This window comes from Staurois parvus, unplaced genomic scaffold (genome assembly GCF_062004578.1).
Source record: "Staurois parvus isolate SC_StPar_1 unplaced genomic scaffold, SC_StPar_1.0 ptg001732l, whole genome shotgun sequence".
Classification (NCBI taxonomy): Eukaryota; Metazoa; Chordata; class Amphibia; order Anura; family Ranidae; genus Staurois; species Staurois parvus.
The window spans coordinates 189,237-212,452 of NW_028319528.1; the positions used below are offsets into that span (position 1 = coordinate 189,237).

At 47.4% G+C, this 23,216-nt stretch overlaps 1 protein-coding gene across 1 annotated transcript in view; it reads right to left on the reverse strand.

Moving 5' to 3' along the window:
* Window positions 1-23,205, reverse strand: part of LOC149434576 (protein mono-ADP-ribosyltransferase PARP14-like) — a 48,768-nt gene extending 25,563 nt beyond the window's left edge. Inside the window, exons 1-7 of the mRNA XM_089663617.1 lie at window positions 22,945-23,205; window positions 17,896-18,026; window positions 13,167-13,197; window positions 10,963-11,148; window positions 8,563-8,799; window positions 5,665-7,928; window positions 644-880 (exon numbers count right to left, since the gene is read on the reverse strand). Of these exons, the coding sequence (XP_089519743.1) occupies window positions 644-880; window positions 5,665-7,928; window positions 8,563-8,799; window positions 10,963-11,148; window positions 13,167-13,197; window positions 17,896-18,026; window positions 22,945-23,134 (3,276 nt within the window). The 5' untranslated portion in view covers window positions 23,135-23,205. The remainder of the gene's footprint in view (window positions 1-643; window positions 881-5,664; window positions 7,929-8,562; window positions 8,800-10,962; window positions 11,149-13,166; window positions 13,198-17,895; window positions 18,027-22,944) is intronic.
* Window positions 23,206-23,216: the final 11 nt, after the last annotated feature.

The window sequence follows — 23,216 nt, forward strand, 5'->3', positions numbered from 1 at the left end:
ATTCAGGGCTCGACCCAGAAGACAGGAGGTCCCCTGCCCAGGTCAGGTTGTGGGACAGTGCAGCAGGGAGCTGCGAGAGAGATGGTGTGTCTCTAGTCAGGAGCCTGTGCAGCCCCAATGTGCACTTTGTTAGTCAGACAGTATAGGCGTCTGACCAACAAAGTGGCCAAGTCTTAGAATATTGTCCGAGACCAACAAGGCAATTCTGAGGGACCACAAAGTCTACATATCCAGGAGGCTGGATTATATCATAGCGATGCTGAAAACCCCTGTGAAGGTAACCATGTGCTTTGTTTTTGGACTTTTTACTTTCTTCTTAAAGAAAAGTGGGCCACCAAGCCCTAGTAGGTAAGTGATTTCCTGGCATTGTCCCTTATCGTAGTTCTACGGAGGGACTTTTTACTCTACAAGGCAATTTTCGCATAGCAGAATGAGGTGAAGTTGTGCTGGCTTCAACCATGTAAGCATGTGCCAGGAAAAGTCCTGTTTTTTTTTCGTTTTCCTTGCATGTGATTGAGTATTCCTTTCAGAGAATTTTTACCACATTACACAAGCTAAGTGAAATCTCCCTTTGCAAAGTGAACAGGCTTTAGAAAAAAATCCCAAATGAATTTCCCACCACACTCTGTGGGCCTGAAGGTACCGTTTCCGATGTTCCTTGTCCGCTGTCCCAGTGAGGGGCCACAACATGAAGAACCTCTTGACAGTTGAGATTGCAGCTGCCGGTGCTGAACACGGATCCTGGGGCCCCCTGAGTGCCAACACTTGCATCATTAAGTAGTTGCTGCATATTGGATCCTGCCCGACTCAGCAAGGCTTTGGATACGGCCCCATTATTCAGGTTCAGATCGGCTCCTACACTGTTCACAATGACATCCGTCTGCCATGGGAAGAGATGACAAGCATTACCAAGTGATATTCGTTAAAAAAAATGAATTTCTTAAGAATTAAATGGTTTTAATTTGAAAAGAGTCCAAATAACAACCTTTGTCATTCTAATTTATTGTAGTTCTGGAAAAAAAGAAAAGCAAAGTATGAAAAACCAGAGATAAGATGATTTTATTGAATATTTCATTGTGACTATCCTCCTTCTACTGTAATATTTCCTAACTGGATCGTGAATGTACATCTGTACACTACACCAGTCAGTCGTTCTCCGCCCTTCTACCATGGAGGAACAAAAAGTGTGAAGTCTCAGGGAACCCCAACTAATGACTACTATATCTACAACTCATGGCATGTACGTGTAAAAGAATATGTCAGTCATTGAGAAGAATGTCCCTTACATTGGGGGTCAGTGGGAAGAATGTCCCTTACATTGGGGGTCAGTGGGAAGAATGTCCCTTACATTGGTGATCAGTGGGAAGAATGTCCCTTACATTGGGGGTCAGTGGGAAGAATGTCCCTTACATTGGGGGTCAGTGGGAAGAATGTCCCTTACATTGGGGGTCAGTGGGAAGAATGCTCCTTACATTGGTGATCAGTGGGAAGAATGTCCCTTACATTGGGGGTCAGTGGGAAGAATGTCCCTTACATTGGGGGTCAGTGGGAAGAATGTCCCTTACATTGGGGGTCAGTGGGAAGAATGCTCCTTACATTGGTGATCAGTGGGAAGAATGTCCCTTACATTGGGGGGTCAGTAGGAAGAATGCTCCTTACATTGGGGGTCGGTGGGAAGAATGTCCCTTACATTGGTGGTCAGTGGGAAGAATGTCCCTTACATTGGTGGTCAGTGGGAAGAATGTCCCTTACATTGGGGGTCAGTGGGAAGAATGTCCCTTACATTGGGGGTCGGTGGGAAGAATGTCCCTTACATTGGGGGTCAGTGGGAAGAATGTCCCTTACATTGGTGGTCAGTGGGAAGAATGTCCCTTACATTGGGGATCAGTGGGAAGAATGTCCCTTACATTGGTGGTCAGTGGGAAGAATGTCCCTTACATTGGGGATCAGTGGGAAGAATGTCCCTTACATTGGGGGTCAGTGGGAAGAATGTCCCTTACATTGGGGGTCAGTGGGAAGAATGTCCCTTACATTGGGGGTCAGTGGGAAGAATGTCCCTTACATTGGTGATCAGTGGGAAGAATGTCCCTTACATTGGTGATCAGTGGGAAGAATGTCCCTTACATTGGGGGTCAGTGGGAAGAATGTCCCTTACATTGGGGGTCAGTGGGAAGAATGTCCCTTACATTGGGGGTCAGTGGGAAGAATGTCCCTTACATTGGGGGTCAGTGGGAAGAATGTCCCTTACATTGGGGGTCAGTGGGAAGAATGTCGCTTACATTGGGGGTCAGTGGGAAGAATGTCCCTTACATTGGGGGTCAGTGGGAAGAATGTCCCTTACATTGGGGGTCAGTGGGAAGAACGTCCCTTACATTTCTGGTCATTGGGAAGAATCCCCCTAAACATATCAGTGGTTATTTATATGATAGGTACTCATTGGTCAAGGGTCTCCTAGTAACCTCTGGATGAGCCCCAGGGATCCACTGAATCCTGTTTGAGAAAAGCCGATGAAGAACATGTAACAGCAGTTTATTTTGGCCTTAAAGTAATGAAATGGAAGCATTCCTGCCAAGGTCCCATGTTGGGCACAATTCACTAAGCGCTATTTTACCCCACAGCATTTAAAAAAAAATGTTTGGATTCACTAAAAATTCCGCCGAGTTATTTTACTAAGTCATGCGATATTTTAGTAGTGACAACCATGCGGTGATGTTTCAGCTGTCAGCGGGGTTCCCTACTGACAGCCGAATGTACAAAAAAGAATTGTTGCCAAAAATATAAAAAAAAAAAACCCATACCAAGCCCTTTGGGTCTGGTTTGGGTTTTGAGGGGAACCCCCACACCAAAATTAAAAAAAAATGGCAGTGGGTACCCCCAAAATCCATACCAGACCCTTATCCGCGCATGCAGCCCAGCAGGTCAGGAAAGGAGGAGGGACAAGCGAGCGCTCCCTTCCTGAACCATACCAGGCCACATGCCCTCAACATGGGGGGTGCTTTTGGGCAGAGTGGCTCCCCCCCCAGAGCACCTTGTCCCCATGTTGATGGGGACAAGGGCCTCTTCTCCACAACCCTGACCAGTGGTTCTGGGGGGGTTATTGGAATCTAGAAGCTCCCTTTAACAAGAGGCCCCCAGATCCTGCCCCCCCTATGTGAATGAGTATGGGGTACATGGTACTGCTACCCATTCAGTGTAGAAAAAGACAGCAGAAAGTGTATGACAAGTCTCTTATTAAAAGAAGAACAATTAAAAAATGTCCCCCGAAGTAGATCTAATGTCAGGGGCCCCCCCCCAAAGCACCTTGTCCCCATGTTGATGGGAACAAGGGCCTCTTCCCCACAACCCTTGTCGGTGGTTGTGGGGGTCTGTGGAGGGCTTATTGGAATCTGGAAGCCACCTTTAACATGGGGGCTCCTAGATCCTACTACCACCTATGTGAATGAGTATGGGGTACATGGTCCTGCTACCCATTCACAAAAAAAAAAAAACTGTAGTGTAAAAAAAAAAAGACAGGAGACAGTCTCTGACAAGTTCCTTGTTAAAAGAAGAAGAATTAAAAAATGTCCCCAGAAGTAGATCCAACATCAATCACGATGCCTGCCGCCATCGCTGACCCGAAAAAAGAAAAAAAAAAGGCTCTGTTCCCGACACTGGCTCCTGACATCTGACTGCTCTGCCAGCCTGAGAGTTCCTAAATCTCTGCGGGGCGGGGCCACCCGGTGACATCACCCATGTGACGTCGTCAACTGGAGTATGCTGAGTAGATGATGTCACAAGCAGGTGGGATCACACGGGTGATGTCACCGGGTGGCCCTGCCCCTTAGATATTTAAGAACTGTCTGGTCAGTGGAGCGATCAGACGGCACGAGCCAGTGTCGTGAGCAGAGCTTTTGTTTTCTTCCTTTCTTTTTTTCGGGTAGTGGCGGCGGCGGGCATCGTGATTGACGTTGGATCTACTTCGGGGGACGTTTTTTAATTAATCTTTTAATAAGGAACTTGTCAAAGACTGTCTCCTGTCTTTTTTACACTACAGTTTTTTTTTGTGAATGGGTAGCGGGACCATATACCCCGTATTCACATAGGTGGGAGCAGGATCTAGGGGCCCCCTTGTTAATTGGGGCTTACAGATTCCAATAAGCCCCTCACCCGCAGACCCCCACAACCACAGCCCAGGGTTGTGGGGAAGAGGCCCTTGTTCCCATCAACATGGGGACAAGGTGTTTTGGGGGGAGCCCCCCTGCGCCAAAGCACCCCCCCATGTTGAGGGCATGTGGTCTGGGTATGGTTCGGGGGGGCACTCACTCATCCCCCCCCCACCCTTTCCTGACCTGCCGGACTGCATGCTCAGATAAGGGCCTGATATGGATTTTGGGGGGAACCCAACATCATTTAAAAAAAAAAAAATTTGGTGTGGGGGTTCCACCTCAAAACCCATACCAGACCTAAAGGGCTCTTTATGGATGAAGGGGGGACCCCACATTGTTTTTTAAATTATTTTTTAATTGCTGATTTTTTTTTTTACATTCAGCTGTCGACAGCTGATGACTCAGGTTGTTAAGGACGGGGCGGCCACCCACTCCTTAACAACCCATGACAGTTGCTGACAGATACCAGCACATACCGCATGCGTGGACCACTACTTCATTACCGCTAGCATTTCATTATTTTTTTCCTGTTGTGAATTGGCTTTAAAGTCTTTTTCTGCTGTGTTTACCGAGCGTTTTTGCTATTTTCGGTAAATATTGCGTACTAGTGTGACGGGAGTCACTTTGGGTGGGGGGCCCATGGAACCCAGCTCACTTTGGAGGGGTGGGGAGACCCCTGTCTCAGCTCCCCATATCCCTCTTATGTGTAAGTCACCCTGTGCCTGTTAGGGGTGCAGGGTGATCTGTCCTAATATTGTGTAGACATGTATAGGAGGGGTGGGGGGTTGTTCTTTGTTTAATGTCATGTGGTGCATCCCATTGTTCTATTGTGTGTCTTGCTTGGGAGCAAACTACTATGGGATGTATGTGTTTGTGTATTGGTTTGGTGGGGGGTGTTTCCGGCAGCCCTTCCCCCTGATGGGACTGTCTGCTGATGTGTCTCTTGTTACTGGGTGTGTATTGCCCCGCCCTGTGAATATATCTTGTATCTGTGTTAAAATAAAGTCGTCTATTTCCTGATTTATTTCAAGAGTGGTGTTCGTGGGCTGTGTTCAACGGGGACGTGGTAGTATAACGGAAATACCCTAGTGCAGTCGGGGTCCGGTTCCAACTAGCAATAGTGAATTTTCAGTATCGCATGCGATGTGTGGTCATGTGACTGACTTAACTCATGCGATTCAAGAATTGTGCCCGTTGTCTGGGTCCAGTTTTGGAGATCCCCTAATGTCTACGATGGTCACCACAATCAGAAAAAAATCTCCAAAAGAAGATACAGACAGCATGAAAAACAGATTTGGAAAGTGTTAGAACCCCTCATGTTTTATTGCTGTCTGTGTCCCTGTTGGGCAAATTTCCCTCACTTCCTCCCATCAAATTCGGAGAGAAAGAAAGGCAAATTTCCCCAACAAGAATGAGCACAACAATAAAGACTCGGAGGTTCTAACCCTTTCTACCTGTTTGAATTATAAGTCTTTAGTGGAGGTCCATTTTAGCAGGAAATGCTGGTGAATCTACATACCGAACAGTCCTCAATGTTCTTCTGAAGCAGCCTGATCTTCAGTCCTTCCTTGGTCACCACAGTGTTGTCATTACCTCTATTCACTGGCTCTGGTGGGTTCTGTGCCGCTCTTGTGACCGGCTGGGGTGCCATTGCTGTAGATGGCATAGCACTCTTTTGGTTACCAAATTTGGCCTTTGTAACCTCAGAGAAAATCTTGACGGTTTCATCATTCATGTCTACAAGATGGATTCTCTGTAAAGTGCTCTGTTGTCCCGGCGTCTCTACGTAGTCCCGTATAGCTTCCACTATGTTTTCAATACATAATTTTAGGGGAAATCCAAAAACACCAGAACTGACGGCGGGAATCGCTATTGAACTGTGACTCTTCTCGGAGGCCAGCTCTAAACTGGTGGTAATTGCCCTCCGTAGGAGCCGTTCACATCTGGAGCGTGAATTTGCATCCCATCGGGGACCGACTGTATGTATTATTTGTTTGCACGGCAATTTCCCTGCGTCAGTAATTACTGAATTTCCAGTGAACAATTTTCCATCTTTCCTGATAATCTGATCGCAGTCATCTTGGACTTTACGTCCTGCTGCATCCAGAATAGCTTTTGCCAAACCCCCAATATGTTTCAGATCTTCATTGGCTGCATTAACAATGACATCTACGTTGTGACGGCACAGGTCATCTTTATATACAGAGAGGGTCAGACCATTCGGAAGAGTTATTTGGAATTGGGATTTACTAAACAGATTACTCTCTACACCAGTCTCCTCTAAACGTATCACACAATGGAAGTTTGTCCTTGCGGTTGTAGCATGCACTTCTTCATTGACCTTACAAAACTTTTTGGCTCCCGGTTTCTCAATACGCAGAGTATCACTGTGAAGTGAGTACAAAACATCTCTAATGATATTTGCTGCCTCTTGAACCTTCATCCGTGGTCCCGACAGGCATATGCTGTTCTGGTTCTTTGTTACATTTATATTTTTCTTTATGTTTTCCAAAATCTCCTTCTTCTCCTCCCAAATGAACGTCATCTTTGCTGAAGGTTGAACTCCAATTTCTGTCTCCATAGTAGTGTTCTTCTCCAGAAAGTCGCTGACTTGTTGGCAACACTTTAGAACATTTGAAGTCTGGCCGGCGATGACCACGTTGTCCTCCGTTCCAGAAGAAGACTCCTCTATCAGGACTGTGATTTTCTCTACATTAAATGACTGAAGCAGATGTGACTGGAGACTTCTCCACTCAGGAGATTTCAGAAGACTTTTGTCTTCAACTAAAAGTTGTCTGTGAAGCAGTTTTTCCGTAATTTGCTTCTCTGCTGCAGTCAAGTCTTCCTTGGAATGAGCCATCAGTTTAACAATGTCATCCTCAATTTCCAGCAGTGCGTTAATGTTGTGACGTGCAAAGAGCAGACAGGACAGCTCCTCGTTATCGGTGGATTTCAGGAACTGGATGAGCTGTGGATTCATCTGGATGGATTTACTTTTCATTTGTTGTTTGATGTTGAGTATGTCACATTTGGCGGTGAGCACTTCTTCTCTCAGTCCCGATAGACGGGCCTTCTTTGTTGGCACATCATAGTCAATACTCAGCTCTGGAACCTTGTCCAGGATCTGCTTCTTCAGGCCGCTGTTACACATGATCTGATAGAAGGCTGGAGATATGGGTAAGGTCTCAGTCATGGTTTGTTTCTTTCTTTCTACCTGTTTAGTGGTTTCCTCTACCAGTTGTCTGAATGTCGAGTCAATCTTTGTAACATCCTTGGACATTCCAGCCAAGAAAACTTTCTCTAAACCAAAGTCAGGTTTGATGAGTACTCCGTCATAGGTGGAGCTGCTGACATGTTCTCTAATAGCTTCCCAGACCGACTGATCCATTTTATACTCTAGTACTCTGAACTTTGATATAAAAAATGAGAATTCGTTATTAATGTCCTCACTCCATTTTGGTACAATCTTTGCCACAGACCTGAGATGGGTGGGCATGGTTGGAGCGAAGATGAGTTGAAGGACAGGATTCTGGCAGTCTTGATCTGGCCATTTGATCTCACAATGTTTATTCTTCATCTTCACATCTATGTTGTTCTTTAGTCCTACATTATTACAGATATGTTGCAGTATGTATGGACTGATATTAAACTCTACAGGCTTTGGTATTTCAATGCAAGGTCCATCCTTCCCATACAGTGCAATATCCAACAATGGGTAGTAAGGGTATATGGATATCTTTTTCTTAGAAAACACATGATCCTTCTTCAAAACTCTTTTGACATCTGGAAGAGAAGGAAACAAGCAGAAGGTTCACAGAGATGCTTCACTTAAAACATTAAGTTCTTCAAAGTGGTTGACCAACAATTGTTAGTTTCAGAATTTAGAACAACCGGTGACACAACAGGACAATGTGGTGGCTTAGGGGCAACAATAGAGGCTTTGGAGAGATAAGATTTGAGGTTTTATTCTTACCAGGGTTCAATTTGAATATTGTGAGTATGTTCTCCCTTTGTTTGCATGGCTTTCATAAGCAAACTCGAAAACATTTTAGTTCAAGTTAGTAGCTGACCTATGTACTCAGTAATGAGCTGCTGATAATATCAGCCGGTTTCTGAAGTGAACTAAACAAAAAGGTTTTTCTAATCTTTTGGCCAACAATGAATATTACATAATAGATAACTTGACTGATAAAAAGTTGATATTACCATCAATCGAAGGCTGCTCATAACCCACCCCATGGCCCGATCCATTCATGCTCAACCTGGAGCATTGTTTGCATGGATTACTTGGAGTATGAACACTCTGATGTTGGCCATAAATGGTTCTATCCCTCCTCGATGTGCCTCTTGGACAATTCTGAGGGGTTTCTAAGGGGCACCTACCAACATGTGAAGGTTCAGTCTGCTCTGTTCTCACCTGCTGTGTCATGAAATGTGATCATTGCGGCTCTTTCCTCAGGTAACATCACAATGTCCTCTACTCTTCCTCCTCCCTGTTTTTGGTTCTCAAAGAAAGCTGCCAGATGTATCTCAAGTGTGTTCTCCGGTACATTCTCCACCCTGACACTTTGGTATTCCTCCAGAGGCCTCGCTGTCAGCTTGTTGTGAATCGCTCTGATATTACAGGAGAACGTTCTGATGAATCTCTGAATATCTGAAAAAAAAGCAACAGGAATGTTTCCCTAATATGAATAGCATAAGTCTATAGTTACATAGTTAGTCTAGCTGAAAAAAAGACAAAAGTCCATCTAGTTTAATCAAAATAAATAAATGTTATAATCCTACACTCACAGTTGATCCAGAGGAAGGCAAAAAAACCAGCAAAGCACGATCCAATCTGCTCCTGCAGGGAAAAAAAGTTCCTTCCTGATCCCCCGAGAGCCAATCGGATATTCCCTGGATCCACTTTCCCTATAAATGTTATATCCAGTTATATTCTGTGTATCCAAGAAAGAATACAGGACTTTCCTACAGCAATCCACTGAGCTGGCCACACCCAACTCAAATTACAGCTGTGTAAAAGCTATAAAGCAACATGGAGCCTACCTGCTGAGAGGCTTTAGATTTCACCCTGGCATTTGAAAACTACGACCAACGCCTAGGACCAACACAAAGCCAATGGCATGCAGCGCAGTAGAATATAGACATACAGTAATGTCCACCACGCAAGACCAGCCGACTCACCAATTACTGCAACAAATTATAAGTGAGATCCGCGCAACTCAAAAACAGGACTACAAAAAAAGAATAAGGCTAAGGAAAGCCCAAAAGAAAGGTTGTAATGGAACCGGACCCCACCTGCACTGGGGTATTTCCGTTAAACTCCCGCTTCCCCGTCCGGACACAGATCCACGGACCCCACTCTTGAAGGAAACCAGGAAATAGACGGCTTTATTTTAACACAGACACAGGATATAAACATTCAAGGGAACAACCCACCTCCCTGCATAAGGACACAGGGCGGGGCAAACCAAATCTAGCAACCAGAGACACATCAGCAGACACCCCCCACCAAGCCAATACACAAACACATACATCCCATAATAGTTTGCTCCCAAGCAAGACACACAGTAGAACAATGGGATGCACCACATGGCAGTAAACAATGAACAAACCCCCCACCCCACCTATACATGTCTACACAATATCAGGACATTCCTCCCTGTACCTGGACATGTTCACAGTCAGGAAGCACAATCCAACCACTGCCACCAATGTAACGGAACCGACACAGACTGTGCTTGAGTACTTCCGTTAGAATACCGCTTCCCCGTCCGAACACCGACAACAGACACCACAGCTGACCATACAAGACTAGACAACACCAGTCTTGAAGTAAACCAGGAAGTAGACTAGTTTATTTTAACGCAGATACAGGATATATACACTCAGGGGACAGTCCCTCCTCCCTACATAATGACACAGGGCGGGGCAATCTACACTTAGTAACAAGAGACACACCAACAGACAGTCCCATCAGGAAGGAGGGCTGCTGGAGACACCCCCCACCAAGCCAATACACAAACACATACATCCCATAATAGTTTGCTCCCAAGCAAGACACACAATAGAACAATGGGATGCAACCACATGGCATTAAACAATCCACAACCCCCCACCCCAATATCAGGATATTCCACCCTGTACCCCTAACAGGCACAGGGTGACTTATACATAATAGGGATATGGGGAGCTGAGACAGGGGTCTCCCCACCTCTCCAAAGTAAGCTGTGTTCCATGGGCCCCCCACCCAAAGTCACTCCCGTCACAAAGGTTACCTAGCAGATCATGTGGCTTTGAAAACACGAGGCTTTAATAAATATCAAAAATACAATACACCAAAGAGCATAAATTACAATAGAAAATCAACACACACGGGGCACACACGGGGCACACACGGGGCATCTGCCAAGTTTCATTAAAGCTTCAAAAAAGCATCACAGAAGCATAAAAAACACATCAAAAAAGTTGAAGCGGTAGGTGCCTTAATGTGTGTGGAGGTCTAAGCAAGTGTAAAGAAGTCCTAATACAGTTGCATTTTTCTTGACATGTCTTTATTGTACAGCAAACATTTTTGTGAATCTGTACTTTTACCTCCCTTGCTTTCCAGCACTCCAGTAGATAAAGATGCCAGTGATTCTGTAGAGCCTCGCGGTACTTCACTGATTTTTGGGCATATGGCAAGCAAGCAACATTCTCTCACAAAAGCCATTGGATGATAATGTGTGATGGAGTTTGTAGGCCCACATTAGAAGCGGTGAGCCTCATTCCAGGCTCCGTATCTAAATCAAAGGCAAACCACAAAGACGGGACTCACCGATATCACATGTGAAGGTGACAACAGCAGATTGGATCTCCGGAATTATCTCCACATAGAAGTCCGCATCCTCAACCTTCTCACTGGTATTCTCCACCAGGAGGTTTAACATCTCAAGAGTGTGGCTGTTCTTGACCTTCTCGATGAGAACCAGAGAGGACGGGGAGGCTCCATCATCTGGTGGGGCTGTAACACAGCAAAACATATTCTACATCTCAATGAACATAATGACTGAACATTCTGAGAGTTATCGGTCAGGATTGTGGTCTTTGCTGAGTTGCTGAGCTCATTCTACAGGGCAGGATTAGAGTTGGTGATCTCAGAGTAGAGCCATGGTTCTGTCTAATTATGGAGGGCCTTCTGGGAGGATATAGCTGGAGCTGCTCAGCCACATCAAACTGCTGGAAGATTCTGAGTTAGAGGCAGAACTCATTGGATGGAAAATATCTCCATCCCAGGACTGACCCTGAACACACCGGAGGGAATATATCTCCATCCCGGGACTGAACGTGATCACACCGGAGGGAATATATCTCCATCCCGGGACTGACCCTGAATACACTGGAGGGAATGTATCTCCATCCCGGGACTGACCCTGAACACACTGGAGGGAATGTATCTCCATCCCGGGACTGACACTGAACACACTGGAGGGAATATATCTCCATCCCGGGACTGACCCTGAACACGCTGGAGGGAATATATCTCCATCCCGGGACTGACCCTGGACACACTGGAGGGAATATATCTCCATCCCGGGACTGACCCTGAACACGCTGGAGGGAATATATCTCCATCCCGGGACTGACCCTGAACACGCTGGAGGGAATGTATCTCCATCCCGGGACTGACCCTGGACACACTGGAGGGAATATATCTCCATCCCGGGACTGACCCTGGACACACTGGAGGGAATATATCTCCATCCCGGGACTGACCCTGAACACACCGGAGGGAATATATCTCCATCCCGGGACTGACCCTGGACACACTGGAGGGAATATATCTCCATCCCGGGACTGACCCTGAACACACCGGAGGGAATATATCTCCATCCCGGGACTGACCCTGAACACACTGGAGGGAATGTATCTCCATCCCGGGACTGACCCTGAACACACCGGAGGGAATATATCTCCATCCCGGGACTGACCCTGATCACACTGGAGGGAATACATCTCCATACCGGGACTGACCCTGAACACACCGGAGGGAATGTATCTCCATCCCGGGACTGACCCTGAACACAGTGGAGGGAATATATCTCCATCCCGGGACTGACCCTGAACACACCGGAGGGAATATATCTCCATCCCGGGACTGACCCTGAACACACCGGAGGGAATATATCTCCATCCCGGGACTGACCCTGAACACACTGGAGGGAATATATCTCCATCCCGGGGACTGACCCTGAACACACCGGAGGGAATATATCTCCATCCTGGGACTGACCCTGAGCACACTGGAGGTAATATATCTCCATCCCGGGACTGACCCTGAACACACTGGAGGGAATATATCTCCATCCCGGGACTGACCCTGAACACACTGGAGGGAATATATCTCCATCCTGGGACTGACCCTGAACACACCGGAGGGAATATATCTCCATCCCAGGACTGACCCTGATCACACTGGAGGGAATACATCTCCATCCCGGGACTGACCCTGAACACACCGGAGGGAATGTATCTCCATCCTGGGACTGACCCTGAGCACACTGGAGGGAATATATCTCCATCCCGGGACTGACCCTGAACACAATGCAGGAAATTTATCTCCATCCCGGGACTGACCCTGAACACACTGGAGGGAATATATCTCCATCCCGGGACTGACCCTGAACACACTGGAGGGAATATATCTCCATCCTAGGGCAGATCCAGAACTCGTTGGAGTCGCCAGATCTCTCCATTGGCATGAAATCTAGGATGGAGGGACAGGGAGAATGAGGGAAAATCCTTCTAATGGAGCCTCAGATTGCAGTTAAGATCAGACAGGGGTTCTAGTCCTTTCTTATTTCAACTAAAATTAGAAATCATATTTTTGACACCTTAAGTAATTTCTCCTTACAAAGTCCCCAATGGAAGGACCTTGGCAGTCATTGGCAGACCGGCCTCAGATATCCTATTCTCCTCCCCTCCCCCCTTCCACCACTATGATCTAAAGAACAAATATTAGTCCAAGAAACGACTTCTTACGTTTTTCCTCGACACGGCCGGACTGAGAACCCTGAAAATAGAAGATAAACCGCCATGAGTCATTTCTAGAGATTTCTGTTCATTATAACAATCAATATTTCCAGCAGAGACAACCAATGAGAGCTGAGAATAAAAAGTAAATAACATGCCTATTATTGATTATTGAACTGCGTCTATTATTTACCCGCCTCCCACCCGCCGTATCAGGAAATGACGGGCGCAAGGCGGTTCTCTCGTTTTGGGAGGATGTCATATGACGGCCTCCCACTCCAACCGCGCGTGTGCGCCCCCCAGCGTGGCGATCGGCGGTGCGCTGTGTCCCTGAGATCAACGGAAAGAGCCGAAGATGTTGGCTCTGTCATGTGATCAGCTGTGTCCAATCACAGCTGATCGCATGTAAACAGGGAAATGCCGGTTATCAGCATTCCTCTCCTCACAAGCTGTCATGCTGATAGAGGAGAGGAGCGGAGAGCCGGTAATCGGCATTCCTCGGTGGGGACATGTACACTGATCATCAGAGCACTGATGATCAGTGTGCCCTGATGATGATTGTATCCCCAGCAGTGCCACCTGTCAGTGCTCATCAGTTCTACATCATTGCCACATATCATTGCCCATCTGAGCTGCCTTTCAGTGCCACCTATCAATGCCAGTCAATGCCACCTATCAGTGTCAGTCAGTGCAGCCGATCAGTGCTGCCAATCAGTGCCGCCTATCAGTGCCAGTCAGTGCCGCGTATCAGTGCACATCAGTGCCGCCTATCAGTGCCCATCAGTGCCGCCTATCAGTGCCCATCAGTACTGCCTATCAGTGCCCATCAGTGCTACCTATCAGTGCCTGTCAGTGCTGCCTATCAGTGCCCGTCAGTGCCACCTATCAGTGCACATCAGTGCCGCCTATCAGTGTCCATCAGTGCCACCTAACAGTGCCAGTCAGTGCCAACTAACAGTGCCAGTCAGTGCCGCCGATCATTGCTATATATAAGTGCTGCCTTTCCAGTGACCATCAGTGATGCCTGTCAATGCCTGTCAGTGCCACCTACCAGTGCCTCCTCATCAGTGCCCATCAGTGCCTCCTCATCAGTGCCCAGCAGTGCCTCCTCATCAGTGCCCATCATTGCCATTTGTCAGTGCCCATCAGTGCAGCCTATCAGTGCCCATCACTGCAGCCTCATTAGCGCACATCAGTGAGGGAGAAAAATTACTTATTTTACAAAATTTTATAACAGAAACTAAGAAAAAACATTTTTTTTCAAAATGTTCAGTTGTTTTTGGTTTGTTTAGCAAAAAATAAAAAACCCCCGAGGTGATTAAATACCGCCAAAAGAAATCTCTATCTGTCTCAAAAAAATGATAAAAAATTCATACGGGTACAGTGTTGCATGACCGCGCAATTGTCATTCAAAGTGCGACAGCGCTGAAAGATGAGAATTGGCCTGGACAGGAAGGGGTGGGGGGGTGTCCAGTAGGCTGGTGGTCAAAGAGGACCTCCCATGGAAAAACAGAAGGTTTGCTTTTGTGGGGCCCCCCCTGCCCCCCCATACCATTGGCTTTAAAAAGCCATCTGTAAACAAACCATTCTCCCAGTAAAAAACCCCTTTACCTTGGCTCCGCCCCCTGACACTCTCCGGAGGTAGGAATGGGGTCACAGCTGGAAGCCTTCCTAGATTGTAAGCTCCCAGGATCAGGGCCCTCGCCCCCCTCGTGTATTGTATTGTTACTGTCTTGTCTCATGTTCTGTCCCCACTATAATGTACAGCGCTGAGCAAACCTTCTGCCGCCATATAAATCCTCTATAATAATAATAATAATAATAATAAAGGATTTATATGGCGGCAGAAGGTGTGCTCAGCGCTGTACATTATAGTGGGGACAGAACATGAGACAAGACAGTAACAATACAATACACGAGGGGGGCGAGGGCCCTGATCCTTGGAGCTTACAATCTAGGAGGGAGGGGATAGTGGTACAGGAGGAAGTGGCTGTGGGGGATGGAGTGGTAGGAGGAGTGGAGGAGATCGGCTGTTAGGTGAGGGTGGGGTAGGCTTCCCTGAAGAGGTGGGTTTTCAGGGTGTGCCTGAAGGTGAGGAGAGTAGGTGACAGTCTGATGGATTGGGGTAGGGAGTTCCAGAGGATGGGGGAAGTCCTGGAGAAGTCCTGGAGATGAGCATGGGAGGAGGAGACCAGGGAGCTAGAGAGTAGGAGGTCTTGTGAGGACCGAAGATTACGGGTTGGGTGGTATTTGGGTATCAGGTCGGTGAGGTAGTTTGGGGCGGAGTTATGAATGGCTTTGTATGTCTGTGTTAGGAGTTTGAATTTGATCCGTTGGGCAATCGGGAACAAGTGAAGGGATTGGCAGAGAGGGGTGGAGGACACTGAGTGGAGGCCAGTGGAGGGATTGGCAGAGAGGGGTGGAGGACACTGAATGGAGGCCAGTTGAGGGATTGGCAGAGAGGGGTGGAGGACACTGAGTGGAGGCCAGTGGAGGGATTGGCAGAGAGGGGTGGAGGACACTGAGTGGAGGTCAGTGGAGGGATTGGCAGAGAGGGGTGGAGGACACTGAGTGGAGGTCAGTGGAGGGATTGGCAGAGAGGGGTGGAGGACACGGAATGGAGGCCAGTGGAGGGATTGGCAGAGAGGGGTGGAGGACACTGAGTGGAGGTCAGTGGAGGGATTGGCAGAGAGGGGTGGAGGACACTGAGTGGAGGTCAGTGGAGGGATTGGCAGAGAGGGGTGGAGGACACTGAGTGGAGGCCAGTGGAGGGAATGACAGAGAGGGGTGGAGGACACTGGATGGAGGCCAGTGGAGGGATTGGCAGAGAGGGGTGGAGGACACTGAGTGGAGGCCAGTGGAGGGATTGGCAGAGAGGGGTGGAGGACACTGAGTGGAGGTCAGTGAAGGGATTGGCAGAAAGGGGTGGAGGACACTGAGTGGAGGCCAGTGGAGGGATTGGCAGAGAGGGGTGGAGGACACTGAATGGAGGCCAGTGGAGGGATTGGCAGAGAGGGGTGGAGGACACTGAGTAGAGGCCAGTGGAGGGATTGGCAGAGAGGGGTGGAGGACACTGAGTGGAGGCCAGTGGAGGATTTGGCAGAGAGAGGTGGAGGACACTGAGTGGAGGTCAGTGGAGGGATTGGCAGAGAGGGGTGGAGGACACTGAATGGAGGCCAGTGGGGGGATTGGCAGAGGGGGGTGGGGGACACTGAGTGGAGGCCAGTGGAGGGATTGGCAGAGGGGGGTGGGGGACACGGAGTGGAGGCCAGTGGAGGGATTGGCAGAGGGGGGTGGAGGACACCGAGTGGAGGTCAGTAGAGGGATTGGCAGAGGGGGGTGGAGGACACTGAGTGGAGGTCAGTGGAGGGATTGGCAGAGGGGGGTGGAGGACACTGAGTGGAGGTCAGTGGAGGGATTGGCAGAGGGGGGTGGGGGACACTGAGTGGAGGCCAGTGGAGGGATTGGCAGAGGGGGGTGGGGGACACGGAGTGGAGGCCAGTGGAGGGATTGGCAGAGGGGGGTGGAGGACACTGAGTGGAGGTCAGTAGAGGGATTGGCAGAGGGGGGTGGAGGACACTGAGTGGAGGTCAGTGGAGGGATTGGCAGAGGGGGGTGGCAGATGTGGAGCGGTTGGTGAGGTGGATGAGTCTGGCCGCTGAGTTCAGGATAGACTGGAGTGGGGATAGCATGTGTTTGGGTAGGCCAGTGAGAAGGGAGTTGCAGTAGTCCAGGCGTGAGATGATGAGGGAGTTGCAGTAGTCCAGGCGTGAGATGATGAGGGAGGCCAGTGAGGAGGGAGTTGCAGTAGTCCAGGCGTGAGATGATGAGGGAGTTGCAGTAGTCCAGGCGTGAGATGATGAGGGAGTGGACGAGTAGTTTGGTGGTGTCTGGGGTGAGGAACGTGGAGATGTTGCGGAGGTGGAGCCTGCATGACCTTGATAGTGATTGGACATGGGGTTGGAAGGAAAGGTTCGAGTCCAGGGTGACACCCAGGACTTTGGCGTGTGGGGTGGGATTGATGGTGACGTTGCTAGTAGTGATGGAGAGGATGGGGGTGGGGCGGGGGGGGGGAGACCAGGAGCTCGGTTTTGGAGAGGTTTAACTTGAGGAAATATATCTAATAATAATACTGGAAGAATTCCTTCTCATGGGACTTTGGGCCCCCAGCTCCACCACATTGCATACAGGCATCACCGGCAGCTCCAGAAGGCCTCAGAGAACGGGGAAATGGGGGAAATGTTTTTTGGGGGAAAACTGTTTACAAATGTTTTTCAGAGTTATTTGAGTTGGTGGGCTGGGGGCTGAGAAAAAACAAACTGTCTACTTCCTGTGGGTGGTAAAGTTTGAGGCCCCGGCGCCCGACCCCAGACGTCTGTAGTGGGAGCTTTGATTTGTGAATGAACCTCTGTGATCTCTAGAGGGTCTTTATGCGCCCCCATTCCATGTCCTACAGAGGGGTCCCCATTCTCCAACCTCACCTATAGCCACAGAGTCTGACCTTCTCCTGTTGTCTGTCTTGTAGGATCACATTATGTGGTGGCCCCTATCTGACCAATCGTCCCCCCCCAAGAACGGGCAAAACACAAATGGGAACATTGGCTGAAAATGTTGGAATGGTGACTGTGGCCCCGTATCTAGTGGCCCTTTTCAGATGATTGCAGAGATTTCATGGATTTCTATGGTAATCCAGCACAATTCTGTAACCCCAATGTGGAGCTCGAGCAGATTTACTTACAGCGGCCAATCCCGGAGGATCCTCTACGATATCCGGACTCCCGGTGTTTGGCAGTGAGACGGTCAGATGTAGTTCTTCCTCTTTGGACAGTTTCAGCAAATGGCACTCTTTCCGGAGGACTCGATCCCGCGCTGGAAGACAAGGATGACCATGATAAGGATTTTCTATGGGAATGTCACAGATCACAAGACCACCTATATCTGAAGGGCTGCGTGTCGGGTGGGCTGCCCCCAGAATAGAATAACTGCACCACACCGTAGGACCACACAGGAGGAGACAGGAAGTGATGAGAAATCAAAATGTCACATTTATCACCGAGACAGGAAGTGATGAGAAATCAAAATGTCACATTTATCACCGGAACAGGAAGTGATGAGAAATCACAATGTCACATTTATCACCGAGACAGGAAGTGATGAGAAATCAAAATGTCACATTTATCACTGGAACAGGAAGTTCTGAGAAATCAAATTGTTACATTTATCACGGAACAGGAAGTGATGAGAAATCACAATGTCACATTTATCACCGAGACAGGAAGTGATGAGAAATCAAAATGTCACATTTATCACCAAAACAGGAAGAGATGAGAAATCAAAATGTCACATTTATCACCGGAACAGGAAGTGATGAGAAATCAAAATGTTACATTTATCACCGGAACAGGAAGTGATGAGAAATCAAAATGTTACATTTATCACAAAGACAGGAAGTTCTGAGAAATCAAATTGTTACATTTATCACCGGAACAGGAAGTGATGAGAAATCAAAATGTTACATTTATCACAGAGACAGGAAGTGAAGAGAAATCAAAAGGTTACATTTATCACCAGAACAGGAAGTGATGAGAAATCAAAATGTCACATTTATCATCGGAACAGGAAGTGATGAGAAATCAAAATGTTACATTTATCACCGGAACAGGAAGTGATGAGAAATCAAAATGTCACATTTATCACCAAGACAGGAAGTTCTGAGAAATCAAATTGTTACATTTATCACCGGAACAGGAAGTGATGAGAAATCAAAATGTTACATTTATCACAGAGACAGGAAGTGAAGAGAAATCAAAAGGTTACATTTATCACCAGAACAGGAAGTGATGAGAAATCAAAATGTCACATTTATCATCGGAACAGGAAGTGATGAGAAATCAAAATGTTACATTTATCACCGGAACAGGAAGTGATGAGAAATCAAAATGTCACATTTATCACCAAGACAGGAAGTTCTGAGAAATCAAATTGTTACATTTATCACCGGAACAGGAAGTGATGAGAAATCACAATGTCACATTTATCACCGAGACAGGAAGTGATGAGAAATCAAAATGTTACATTTATCACCGGGACAGGAAGTGATGAGAAATCAAATGTCACATTTATCACCGAGACAGGAAGTGATGAGAAATCAAAATGTTACATTTATCACCGAGACAGGAAGTGATGAAAGATCAAAATGTCACATTTATCACCGAGACAGGAAGTGATGAAAGATCAAAATGTCACATTTATCACCGAGACAGGAATTGATAAGAAATCAAAATGTTACATTTATTCACCAGAACAGGAAGTGATGAGAAATCAAAATGTTATATTTATCACCAGAACAGAAAGTGACGAGAAATCAAAATGTTACGTTTATCACTGGAACAGGAAGTGATAGGAAATCAAAATGTTACGTTTATCACTGGAACAGGAAGTGATGACAAATCAAAATGTCACATTTATCACCGAGACAGGAAGTGATGAGAAATCAAAATGTCACATTTATCACCGAGACAGGAAGTGATGAGAAATCAAAATGTTACATTCATTCACCAGAACAGGAAGTGATGAGAAATCAAAATGTTATATTTATCACCAGAACAGAAAGTGACGAGAAATCAAAATGTTACGTTTATCACTGGAACAGGAAATGATAGGAATCAAAATGTTACATTTATCATTGGAACAGGAAGTGATGAGAAATCAAAATGTTACATTTATCACCGAGACAGGAAGTGAAGAGAAATCAAAAGGTTACATTTATCACCAGAACTGGAAGTGATGAGAAATCAAAATGTCACATTTATCACCGGGACAGGAAGTGATGAGAAATCAAAATGTTACATTTATCACCGGAACAGGAAGTGATGAGAAATCAAAATGTTACATTTATCACCGGAACAGGAAGTGATGAGAAATCAAAATGTCACATTTATCACCAAGACAGGAAGTGATGAGAAATCAAAATGTTACATTTATCACAAAGACAGGAAGTTCTGAGAAATCAAATTGTTACATTTATCACCGGAACAGGAAGTGATGAGAAATCACAATGTCATATTTATCACCGAGACAGGGAGTGATGAGAAATCAAAATGTTACATTTATCACCGGGACAGGAAGTGATGAGAAATCAAAATGTCACATTTATCACCGAGACAGGGAGTGATGAGAAATCAAAATGTTACATTTATTCACCAGAACAGGAAGTGATGAGAAATCAAAATGTTATATTTATCACCAGAACAGAAAGTGACAAGAAATCAAAATGTTACATTTATCACTGGAACAGGAAGTGATAGGAAATCAAAATGTTACGTTTATCACTGGAACAGGAAGTGATAGGAAATCAAAATGTTACATTTAACACCGGGACAGGAAGTGATGACAAATCAAAATGTCACATTTATCACCGAGACAGGAAGTGATGAGAAATCAAAATGTCACATTTATCACCGAGACAGGAAGTGATGAGAAATCAAAATGTTACATTTATCACCGGGACAGGAAGTGATGAAAGATCAAAATGTTACATTTATCACCGGGACAGGAAGTGATGAGAAATCAAAATGTTACGTTTATCATTGGAAAAGGAAGTGATGAGAAATCAAAATGTTACATTTATCACCGGGACAGGAAGTGATGAGAAATCAAAATGTCACATTTATCACCGAGACAGGAAGTGATGAGAAATCAAAATGTTGCATTTTTTACCGGAACAAGAAGTGATGAGAAATGCAATCAGTGGGATCAGTGGGATCAGTGGGATCAGTGGGATCAGTGGGATCAGTGGGATCAGATGTGTCATGTTTGCTGGGGATCTACATCACCACATGGACTCCAAAGGGACTTTTTTCTGTTTTTTTTTAATTACAGGTTTTGTCACAAGCGGTGTCTGTATGGTAATGGTTACATGTCTGTGAATGGTTGGGGGTACTCGGGGGGTACTCGGGGGGGGGGGGGTAGTTGGTATCTGAGGGCCCTCTTACTATTAAAGTGGGCTTCCATATTCCAATGAGCCCCCCACAACCACTAGGCTCGGATTGGGGGGCGGAGGCCTTTGTGCTCATCAATATGTGGACAAACTGCTTTGCCATGGGAGACCCCCCCCCCAATATTCGGGCACGTGGCCTGCTATGGTTCAGGGGGGAGGAGAGCGGGATTTACTGAAACTAATATCTCCAATATGTCACAGGAGGTCACACCACCACTTTCTATTCTCCTTGTAGTGTATGGGGATCCCCTCCAGTCCTCAGTACTTACCTGCCCCCTCCTTGTAGTGTATGAGGATCCCCTCCAGTCCTCAGTACTTACCTGCCCCCTCCTTGTAGTGTATGAGGATCCCCCTCCTGTCCTCAGTACTTACCTGCCTCCTCCTTGTAGTGTATGAGGATCCCCTCCAGTCCTCAGTACTTACCTGCCTCCTCCTTGTAGTGTATGAGGATCCCCTCCAGTCCTCAGTACTTACCTGCCCCCTCCTTGTAGTGTATGAGGATCCCCTCCAGTCCTCGGTACTTACCTGCCCCCTCCTTGTAGTGTATGAGGATCCCCTCCAGTCCTCAGTACTTACCTGCCCCCTCCTTGTAGTGTATGAGGATCCCCTCCAGTCCTCAGTACTTACCTGCCCCCTCCTTGTAGTGTATGAGGATCCCCTCCAGTCCTCAGTACTTACCTGCCTCCTCCTTGTAGTGTATGAGGATCCCCTCCAGTCCTCAGTACTTACCTGCCCCCTCCTTGTAATGTATGAGGATCCCCTCCAGTCCTCAGTACTTACCTGCCTCCTCCTTGTAGTGTATGAGGATCCCCTCCAGTCCTCAGTACTTACCTGCCCCCTCCTTGTAGTGTATGAGGATCCCCTCCAGTCCTCAGTACTTACCTGCCTCCTCCTTGTAGTGTATGAGGATCCCCTCCAGTCCTCAGTACTTACCTGCCCCCTCCTTGTAATGTATGAGGATCCCCTCCAGTCCTCAGTACTTACCTGCCTCCTCCTTGTAGTGTATGAGGATCCCCTCCAGTCCTCAGTACTTACCTGCCTCCTCCTTGTACTGTATGAGGACCCCCTCCAGTCCTCAGTACTTACCTGCCCCCTCCTTGTAGTGTATGAGGATCCCCTCCAGTCCTCAGTACTTACCTGCCTCCTCCTTGTAGTGTATGAGGATCCCCTCCAGTCCTCGGTACTTACCTGCCCCCTCCTTGTAGTGTATGAAGATCCCCTCCAGTCCACGGTACTTACCTGCCTCCTCCTTGTAGTGTATGAGGATCCCCTCCAGTCCTCGGTACTTACCTGCCTCCTCTTTGTAGTGTATGAAGATCCCCTCCAGTCCACGGTACTTACCTGCCTCCTCCTTGTAGTGTATGAGGATCCCCTCCAGTCCTCGGTACTTACCTGCCTCCTCTTTGTAGTGTATGAGGATCCCCCTCCAGTCCTCGGTACTTACCTGCCCCCTCCTTGTAGTGTATGAGGATCCCCTCCAGTCCTCAGTACTTACCTGCCTCCTCCTTGTAGTGTATGAGGATCCCCCTCCAGTCCTCGGTACTTACCTGCCTCCTCCTTGTAGTGTATGAGGATCCCCTCCAGTCCTCAGTACTTACCTGCCTCCTCCTTGTAGTGTATGAGGATCCCCTCCAGTCCTCAGTACTTACCTGCCTCCTCCTTGTAGTGTATGAGGATCCCCTCCAGTCCTCAGTACTTACCTGCCCCCTCCTTGTAGTGTATGGGGAGCCCCTCCAGTCCTCTTACTTACAGTAGATGAGAACCCCCTATGCCCCCCCCAGTACCTACCTTCCTCCTCCTTGAAGTATATGGTGACGTATCCCCGGCTGCAGTCGGTGTCTCGGATCTCACATTCTCCTCCATTAGATTCGCTCCTCCTCTGGAAATACAGCAGAAGTTTATTTTTCAGTTTCTTCAGCCTCTGGGGGCCGCCATCCCACAGGAGGGACACGGGGTGCGGGTACTGGGGGTCCCCCATTCCTCTGGCAGTGGTGGTTCCTCCTTCCGGGTGAAGGTTTATATGTGAGACGTATGTGGTGTCCTCGGGGTGGGGAGCGAAT